The 10,094-nt window shown below is 40.3% G+C and overlaps 1 protein-coding gene across 3 annotated transcripts; it reads left to right on the top strand.

The window, feature by feature from the left end:
- The first annotated feature begins 513 nt into the window (after positions 1-513).
- LOC104950263 (probable G-protein coupled receptor 22) lies at positions 514-7,110 on the top strand. Of its 3 annotated transcripts, none has more exons than XM_010776755.1 (5): positions 514-780; positions 1,899-2,581; positions 4,266-4,407; positions 4,727-4,786; positions 5,929-7,110. In XM_010776755.1, the coding sequence occupies exons 2-5, from the start codon at positions 2,367-2,369 to the stop codon at positions 6,979-6,981; spliced, it is 1,470 nt and encodes a 489-aa protein (XP_010775057.1). In that variant the 5' UTR covers positions 514-780; positions 1,899-2,366; the 3' UTR covers positions 6,982-7,110. The 3 variants fall into 3 exon arrangements, with proteins under 3 accessions (XP_010775057.1, XP_010775056.1, XP_010775058.1); XM_010776754.1 differs by having other exon boundaries at positions 4,640-4,786; XM_010776756.1 differs by lacking the exon at positions 1,899-2,581 and having other exon boundaries at positions 4,640-4,786.
- Positions 7,111-10,094: the final 2,984 nt, after the last annotated feature.

The raw sequence follows: 10,094 nt of genomic DNA, 5'->3' as shown, positions 1-10,094 counted from the left end.
CCTGATCGGCCTTTATAGAGAGCACCGATCAAACTATTAAGAGTGAATATCGGCCGATAATGATCGGCGGCCGATTGATCGGAGCATCCCTAATTATTACCGGACATTTTGAATTTACCGTTTTTTTATAAGTGTTACCAGCTAAAAACCGTTAATTACCGGCTAACGGAAACCCTGGTACAGGGGGAAAAATTAGAAGGATAAGAGAGTTTCAGAGAGGGAGTAAGGGGGCTACTGGAGGCAGACACAGAGAGAGGCAGGAAGAAGCACAGAGAGACAGAGAGAGAAAGAGACACACAGAGAGACAGAGATAGACGCACAGAGAGAGAGAGAGAGAGAGAGAGAGAGAGAGAGAGAGAGAGAGAGAGAGAGAGAGAGAGAGAGAGAGAGAGAGAGAGAGAGAGAGAGAGAGAGAGAGAGAGAGAGAGAGACAGAGACAGAGAGAGACAGAGACAGAGAGACAGAGAAAGACAGAGAGAGAGAGACAGAGAGAGACAGAGAGAGACAGAGAGAGAGAGAGGAGCAGAGTGAGCGAGGCGGAGGCAGAGCGGCAGTATCTGATCTCTTCTGGCTCTGTGGATGCAGCTTTCCTACTGTCCAGTTTTATCCTGAAGGGACTCACTAACAAGCATCATTGAATGATGCACGATATTAAACCCCAGCCACTCAGGGTTATCACCTGTGGGCTCTATGCAACCTTTGGGGATTGAGATTACAAAGCAGGGACGGTAAGGACCCCAATGGACCCACCGCTCACTGAGGAATGGTCTCTTTCTAAAGGTAAGCAAACACACAAGGCACAATGATGCACTTAACCCGTTTTTGCTGTTCTGATTGCAAGGCAATGTATTGCATAAAGGAACTGTAAAATCAACAAACACTGCCTGCTGACATATATATAGAATAATTAGACAAAATGAGTGTCTGTCGAACAGCATGAATATGGGTCTTCAAAAGATTAGCCGAGTTCACTGCCTTCCACAGAGACCAGTTCTCCTCTCATACCAACACAAAATGAATCAGAATGTTTAATGCCACCCACAGGACAGATTCATGTTGTAGAACATACAGCTAAAAGAAGGGATGAGCTAAGGCAATTTTGCACTTTGTGCATTTAAAAAGACTGAAGACTTCACTGCAGCAGGCATTAAACAAGAAGCAGTCGGGGACAGGACATGAAGGCTTAGAGCCAATGTAAGGCTGCACTTAGGAATTATTATATTGTGGTTTATTATTTGATGAATTGTTTAGTCTATAAAATGTGAGAAAATATTGGAAGAAAAACCCTCATCAGTTTTTTTCATTTTAAAATGATATTTAATTTATAGAGTAATATCTGAAAAATATATATTATACCTTGCTTAAACCTCTACAGAAATGCAGCCTGGGGTGTTTCTGGAACCTGGTTGTTGATAGTTATACTGTAGGTGGTTGGCTGGTTGAGGGCCGTATACGTTTTGCAAAGTAAAGGATACATCTTTCAACATGTCACCTTTATCTGCAGCTGGTTCATCTCCCTGTGTGTAGCCGTTGTTGATTTGAATCAACCGCTGTAAAATTTGTTGCGTGTTGCTTTTATTATTTGAATTACAATATGTACTGTCAATAGAAAGTGACTAATACTAAGAAAGCCGGCAGGAAACCATTTTACTGTTTTCACTTTCAGTGCTCATTTATTGACCAGCACATGACAAGAGAACCATCAAAGATAAAAGGCAAACTGATTAAAAACAGAAACAGGCGTCCAATTAGCACACAAGGAGTCTGTCAGGGGATGATCAAATAATTAAAATAAGGTGGGAGACATGATGCAATATATATACACCGTGGGGGAGGGGGCTCTGATTGTGACGTGCCATGTTGATATAACTGAAATATGACCTGCTTCTCCTTTGCAGGATCAGAGGTGGAATGTGTCTGAGAAGGGGCATAAGGAAAGGAGATGATGAAAATAAGTCATAACATGATTCACTATTCCTCTTATGCAGTTTATGAATTTATATGGAAATGAAGGCTGTGAATGTTCAAGAATCAAAGAATCAATCTTTTCAATTGTTCTCCAAGGATATGACCTACACACTGCTATCTGGCCTTCATTGCAACTCGATGTGAAGGGTTTAACCGGGTCAAGTCCAGAGGAGCAACCACACACACTATTCTTCTTGGAACTTTCTACCTGTATCAAGACATGGTGACAAAGTGTGGTGGAGCACCTCGGGACGTGTTGAGACACGTACAATACCTGAAAAGTGGAGAGAAGTGGAGACAGTAGGGTTGGCACTGGCATCATTTTCAAGAGGGAAGCAATTGAAGGCAACAGTCCAAGGCCAGGACAATGACAGAGCAATGCCTGAAAGGAAGCATTGATGAGAGTGCACTGCACTGATGTTGCCAGCCAACATAGCTCTCTGTGTTTCACAAACAGACTTTTCCCTTTAGCTGAGTGGTGTTACTATCCCCAAAGCAAAAACTCATGGAAGATTTTTTATCTTTATTGTCCGTCAAATCGTAATATGTTCAAAAGAGATTTTTGTAAATCAATTGGATCAAGTGAAGAGCCATCTTTTCACGTCAGAATATGGTGGGATGGTTTGACATGGCCTACAAAGTTCCTTCTGGTCGCTTCGATTGCTGCTAAACTGTAGAGGACACTGTTGGGAGGAAGTGATGAGTTTCCGCCCAATATCAAACCTATACTCAGTTCTTTTCAGTCCAAACCTTAGGGCAGGGGTGTCAAACTCAATTTCATCGCGGGCCACATTAGCATTAAGGGCCGGTTGTAACTATATAAATATACATATATAAATAAATAATAGATATATAAAATAATGTGTTATATGACATTATTGCCTCTGAATTGGATTATTATCAGTTAAGGTAATAACTTAGAAATTATCTACATCAGAAAGCAGAAGTCCAGGGTAAATAATTGCAACTCTCTTCAGTGCGCATGTCACAAAACGAGATGTATTGTGGGACATGTAGTTTATGGGCAACCTGCTTCTGTAAAGTGCCATCTAACCGTATAATAAACGTATTATATTCTTTGCAAGCTCTTGTGGGCCATAAAATGAAGTCGCAGACCGGATTTGGCCCCCGGGCCTTGAGTTTGACTCCCCTGCCTTAGGGGAACCAAGGTTCATGAAACAATAATATAGTATTCTTGCAATTCTCAAATGGCTTGTTTTCTGGTCAGATTATTGTTGTTTGTCATCCTGAGAGGGTTTAAGACAGTAAAAGAATATCTCTGTCATTTTGGCTAAGGGTGTCAGGAGGTTAAGATTCAACCTGTTCTTGTACAATGTGTTATCCAACTCCATCTGAAGGGAACTTTTGTCCATTGAGAAGGAGAACAAAAATCTTTGAGAGAGAAAGCCAAATCCTGTAAATGTACTCATATCTGTACACTGGTCAATGCATGTGTTAAGGGGGTGGACTTTCCCATTTAGTTTAACGCAGACCCCAATGCCAATGTTTGAAAGATGGCAAAGGGTTGCAAAAATATTAGCCTTAGACAATTAAAGCAATATGCCGCAAAACGATCTGCAAATTAGTATGGCACATTTCCTATTATATAGTACTTGACGTTGACAGCATTCTAATATCAATATGGTCACAGACTTCACATTCTACAAAAAAGAAAATGGCGTTTGGTGTTTTTGTGCAAAATATAGCGAAGGTTGAAATCTTTTTAATGTTTGCGATAGCGGTGTTGTCACAGAAAACAGTTTCCCTCCAAATTGTATTTAAGCTTTCTGAAGAAATCACCAATGAACCCTGAATCCCAATGATATCAAGATGAGCTATATGCTAAGCACTCCTTACCAACATACATAATACATGTCTGGTGACTTCATGAATTATAGTACTAAGAGTAGATTTCTTTTTTAAACATATTGTTATTATTGTTAATACATTTAATTTAGCTTTCATCTTTATCCAAAATGGCTTAGGATAAATGCATAAACCATTAAGATACACTGAGAACAACAAGAAACATGCAGATGTATTCAATTCAAATAAGCCATACCATTGTAAGTGCTGGTGCATTAGCTTTAAATGAGCTTAACTCTTTAGGTGTTGATATTTAAAAAAAATGTAGGATGATAGGTGAATACCATATTATCAGAAGCCCATTGCCAAGGCAGCACCAGCTTTTTAGTTCCCCGGTCCTGTGACGGTTTACCAAATCTGTTTTAAAAAATGGAATGCCACATTTTTTGAATATTTGTTGAATACAGCTTTGTCTGCCATCTGTTCTCCAGGCCTCCTATTAACAGGATAATGCACACATCCCCAGTGTGGTTCTCTGCAGACACCATGAGCAACATGACTGTGCTCGACACTGCTGACCCGTATGACCTTGACATGACCTCAGACAAGGCCATTTACCCTGTCAGCTTCCAGGTAATGCTGCAGCCTCACATCTCAGATATTGATATCTTCAGAAAACTGGTACATTTCCAGGTCATTGTAGGGTCGTGAACTTGGATTTATGATATTTTAACAAACCGTTTAAAAGATGTCCTGGTTAATAAAGTATGAATTATATTTTCCACATTACAATGAGCATGCACTATTATGACCAAAATATAATTGAATGTGACACTTAATGCCAACATGTTCTTTCTGTTGGTAGGTTTCTTTGACAGGCTTCCTAGTTTTGGAGATAGTTTTGGGCTTGAGCTCCAACCTGACTGTGCTTGTCCTCTACTGTATGAAACAGAACCTGATCAGCTCCGTCTCCAACATCATCACCATGAACCTGCATGTGGTGGATGTGTTGGTGAGTACTGACCTCTATTTACATTTATCAGTTATGTTATTACCAAAGGGATTTAACATCAAGTGGTTGGTATATTAAGACTTCTGGAGCTACAGCAGTCTGCTGCCACTAGTTTATTGCTGATGGCATTGTCTGAGAGAACAATGCCATCAGCAATACATTTGTGGTAGCAGAATGCTAGAGAGGATCGATGGATCAATCAAAAATACTTTAAAAATCCCAGGGGAAAATGTGTTTTGTGACAGTTGCACCATATCAAATGGAACGCTGGGAATGTTGATGATGCAAATATTGTTGATGAAAATGTGACCCGAACAGGCAGAAATGTATCCTGCTGCAAGTAAGACCATCAGACCATAAGGTGCAGCCGTGTTTTCATTTAGCACATTAAACTACACTCCAGATATAACATTTGACTCCTAGCTAATGCTGTTAGCTCGTCCATTCCATTAGCCAGTGATCCAGGGTTGCCCATGTTAAGACAGCGGAGACACAGCTTATATATCCTTTATCCATAAATCTGGTCGCAACTCTCCTTCTTCGTTCAGCCCTGCTCTGTCCTGCTCTGTCCTCCTCCAGATTTCAGTGGGGATAGCTGTTGTTTTAACCACTATGCTCGCCTGCTTTAGCGTGATTAGCTTCTCCCTGGTGTAAACAAGGCAACCATAGGGTTTCTGTGCAACAGTGGAGTGGATGCACAACAGCAGAAAATCAATGTACAAGAAAACAAACAAATCTTTGTCTACAAGAAATATTAGAGATGTCACACCGTAATTAGTTATTAATAAAAGTTACAAATAGAAACATAACGAGTAAGATACAAAAAAAGGCTAAAAGTTAACAGTACAAATTAGCAGGAGCATCTTCAACAGACTGCATGTCGGGATGGTGCTTGCACACTAGAGCTGGAGGAGATCTCTGCTCTGCTGAGGCTCCAAGAGATACTGTAAGTTAGCTTGAGCAGCACACTAATCAACTTAGCTCCGTTCTCATTACTTTCAATTCAAATAGCTTTATTGGCATGTCAAAACATGTAGTGGCATCGCGTTGCATTATAACTGGTGCATTATAACTGGTGCTAAACAAAAAATATCAAAAAGAACGCAATGTGGGATATAACTTAAATTCCCGTCTTGTTTCAGGTGTGTATATGCTGTATCCCGCTGACAGCCGTGGTGGTGTTACTTCCTTTGGAGGCGGACACAGCCATGATCTGCTGTTTCCATGAGGCCTGCGTCTCGTTTGCAAGTGTAGCGACTGCTTCAACCATCCTGGCCATCACTGTAGACCGCTATGACATCTTAGTGCGGCCGGCCAACCGTGTGCTTACAATGGGCCGAGCTGTGGTTCTACTGGGATCCATCTGGGCTCTCTCCTTTTTCAGTTTCCTGGTTCCATTTATGGAAGTGGGATTCTTCATCAACTCTGATTCAGAGTTTGTGAACCAGACTGCAGTTGTCACAGTGTCTCATACTAATGAGTATTACACAGAGCTTGGTTTGTACTATCACCTACTAGCACAGATCCCTATATTCTTTTTTACAGCTTTAGTAATGCTAGTGACTTACTACAAGATCCTTCAGGCACTTAATATTCGCATTGGAACACGCTTTCAGCACAACCTTCCTAAAAAGAAGCAAAAGAGTAAAAACACAATCTCTTTGAGCACTGCGACTCAAGTCGAGTCTACAGACGCGTCACAGAGCAGCACAGGAGTCCGGGCAGGTGGGACTGCACCTTTGGGCATGCGAGCGTCAGTGTCCGTCATCATTGCAATAAGACGAGCAGTCAAGCGGCATCGGGAGAGACGGGAGAGGCAGAGACGGGTCTTCAAGATGTCTCTTCTCATCATCTCCACCTTCTTACTTTGCTGGACTCCAATAACCGTGCTAAACACCATCCTTCTCAGCACTGGGCCCAGTGATTTAACTGTTCGCCTCCGCTTAGGCTTCCTGGTGATGGCCTATGGAACCACTATCTTTCACCCGCTCCTCTATGCCTTCACGCGACAGAAATTCCAAAAAGTTTTGAAAAGCAAGATGAAGAAGAGGGTGGTGTCTGTAGTAGAAGCTGACCCTACACCCAACAATGTAGTCATCCATAACTCCTGGATTGACCCCAGGAGAAACAAGAAGGTCACCTTTAAGGTCATGGAAGCCAGACAAAAGTGTCTATGCTCTCACGATATCGAGTAATGGGATTAAAGTTAACTTGTCAATTATGTAAAGTAATTGGGAATTTACCTGTTAAACGGGCTTTTTTTTCACAAAACTGTGTTTCAGGGCTTCTTAAAATTTAATAAACTATGAATTAAATATTTGTACCGAAACAAAACAAGTCTCACAAGAAGCGTCTAAATGAGCCCTGAGCAGAAAAATGCTAACGCACTGAGCACAGAACTCTAGGTAGAAATAAATCGATATACTTATCGGATCTTCACAAATAAGCTTTGCTGGCAAGCTGAGATTCCACAGATTCTAGAAATATAAGTATCATCACTGAGCGATCAGAACTCGCGACAGGGGAAGCAAAACCAGACAACACACGACGTAGCTTTAGGTAGCAAAAAACGGAGATATGCTCACCTTTTGCTGTTATTCTGATCAAAAGTTGTGTTCAATGGCATTAAAACGAGAAAAACGCCAATGTGTCTGTGTCACTTTGAAAAGATTATTGATAGTCCATAATTCAATTTTTATGTAAAAAACTGAGTTTTCATATTAGCTGCTAATGATAGCTTCCAGAGTGTATGACAGCTTCCTGTTTTGGGTATTCTGGCTAGGCGTCACTCTCACTCTTTATTTGGTAACGTGTGTGTGTATGTGGAACTTGTCCTCGATTCCATTGGCTTTAGCGGTTAAAAAGAGATGTCAATCATCAAAATCGACCGAGGGGGGCCAGAGATAGGTCAAATCCACCCAAATGACCCCAGAAGTGTTTTTTCTTTTGCTAAACCTGTCTAAAAAGGTCAAATGTCACTTCTTTTGCATCAATCTTGATACAGGGTACTTATTATGTGTTATAGTTTTGATTCCTAAAGCTTTTAGTCTACCATCCCATCATTCAAGGGTGGTTTTGACTATAAGTAATGTTTCTTTTTGGACGGACACACATTTACATTTTTTTACTATGTTCNATAAACTTTTAACATGAATTCACGTCATGAACTTATGTACATGATTCATCTGGGAGGTCCTTTTGCGCCTAAGACGCTAGCGTCGTTTATATTGATTCTGACTCTTCTACATCCAACTCACTGGTTTATCATTGCTTTGAGAAAAAAGATTATTAATTTACCCCTTTTAGAAGTGAAGTTATAGTCATTTCTTCTGGGAATGTCATTTTCGAGCCTGAGACCTGGAAAACATGCTCAGGGCTTAACAGGTTAAAGGAATGTAACAGTCCATAGCACAAAAAACTGGTGTTTAGATGAAGATTATCGAAAGAGATCGAAAAATATTTTTGGAAAATCACAGGAAAAAATAATACAATGATGGAGAATATTGTATTCAACAAGTCTAACCAGCTAAATACACTTGTGCTCAATAACAATGTGGTCTGAGCAGTTCACCTAATGAATAATACGTTTCTGAAAAGATGTGTTCCTTGAGATCAGAAGAATAAAAAGATAACGTGGACGCGTTACTTTAAAATAAAAAGTGAAACAATCAGCTGAATATGTGTGAGTTAAAGGATTGCATTTAAAGTTGTTTTTTTCCTCAGTACAAAAAATGTCCCTGAAGGGTACGAGCCATGATCGATGAGTGTAATTTGTTGTTATACACTTAAGAATTACATGGAGTATATGGAGCACTGCAGAAGTGCGTAATGTTTTCTGGTTAGTGCATTATGAGACAAATGTTCATGTACAGTGATAGAGTACCTTGATATTGCTTGTCACCTCTTTGAATAAACAATTAAGAATCTGAATGCCTCTCAATGTAGATCTGGATACAGGGAGTACATCAGGCCAGAGGGGGGAGATTAACACGTGAAATGTTGTTTCTTCCCAACTTTCCCCAGTTTTGTCCTGTAGTAATTTATTTATTTATTCTGCGCTTGAAAACAATTGGATTTTCTTTTAAAAAGATATCTCTGTCCTCCGCTCGCAGGGTCACTAGGTGGCGATAAAGGTTATCAAGTAACCGCAGTTTGGGAAAATCTACAACTTTGAAGGAGTTTTACAAATCTCCAGGGTAAGGAATCTAAAACGTGTCTGTGTGTCCAGGCCACCAGTGTGAACCATAACACACACAGAGCAGCAAAGCCCTCTTGAAAAATTGTTGGAATTGTTGAACAACAAGCGACCTGGCACAGCAGAGACCAGAAGCAGATACTGTACCACCTCAAGAGCTGCAGAACACTCAGGACGCTGACCCCATTTAAAAGGTCTTTGCAGTCAATGGAATATCACCCAGGCAGTGTGTGTGTGTGTGTGTGTGTGTGTGTGTGTGTGTGTGTGTGTGTGTGTGTGTGTGTGTGTGTGTGTGTGTGTGTGTGTGTGTGTGTGTGTGAAGAAGTGGTCACAGCCTAGCAGGCGTAGGCTGTTGAAAGCACTTGCCCTTCTGATCCCCTTCTGTCACACAATGACTGTGATAACTAAGGGAAGTACTGCACAGATAGCTGTAGCGGTGGCATTCAATGCATCAATATTACTATTTGTCAGCTGACACCAGAAGGTCACAAATTCTTCTGAACCGAGCCAGCAATTGTTGGACAAAACAAACATATCATACACCTCCCAATAGTGGCATCATTATAGTCTTAAATGTACCATGAAATGGTTTAATCATGAATAACTGTGAAAGGGGGGTTGCACAAATATTTTTTATATTTTGTACCTTCTAGTCAAGGATTAAGGATTAACAACAAAGATTCACATTATTTTCAGTAGCTAGCCAATTCAAGTGCTCCTTTCATTAAATATTTAACAGGCATCCAAGAATCTGAATAAATAAATAAGTATTTGATCCCCTGCAGATTTTGTAAGTTTGCCCACTTGCAAATAAATGAACAGTCTATAATTGTAATGGTAGGTGTATATAAACAGTGAGAGTCAGAATATCTAAAAGAAAATCCAGACATTGACATTATATAAAAGATAAAAATGTAGTTGCATTTAACTGTGGGAAATAAGTATTTGATCCCCTCACAACAAACAAGGATTCTGGCTCCCACAGACCAGTTAAATAATTCCTCTAAAATTCCTTTAAAAAAGTACTCCTAATATCAACTTGTTACCTGTATAAAAGACACCTGTCCACCGAATCAACCAATCAGATTCCAACCTCTCCACCATGGACAAGAC

The sequence above is a fragment of the Notothenia coriiceps genome, unplaced genomic scaffold (assembly GCF_000735185.1).
Source record: "Notothenia coriiceps isolate Sejong01 unplaced genomic scaffold, NC01 NC01_scaffold00017325, whole genome shotgun sequence".
NCBI lineage: Eukaryota > Metazoa > Chordata > Actinopteri > Perciformes > Nototheniidae > Notothenia > Notothenia coriiceps.
Note: the sequence above shows the minus strand (reverse complement) of the source record. Positions and strands in the feature narration are given on the sequence as shown.

Coding starts and splice junctions, on each gene's coding strand:
- LOC104950263 (XM_010776754.1), top strand. CDS start 2,367: ATGAGAGTGCACTGCACTGATGTTGCCAGCCAACATAGCTCTCTGTGT. Junction 2,582..4,265: donor TCTTTTCACGTCAGAATATG/GTGGGATGGTTT, acceptor TCTGTTCTCCAG/GCCTCCTATTAACAGGATAA. Junction 4,787..5,928: donor TGCATGTGGTGGATGTGTTG/GTGAGTACTGAC, acceptor GTCTTGTTTCAG/GTGTGTATATGCTGTATCCC.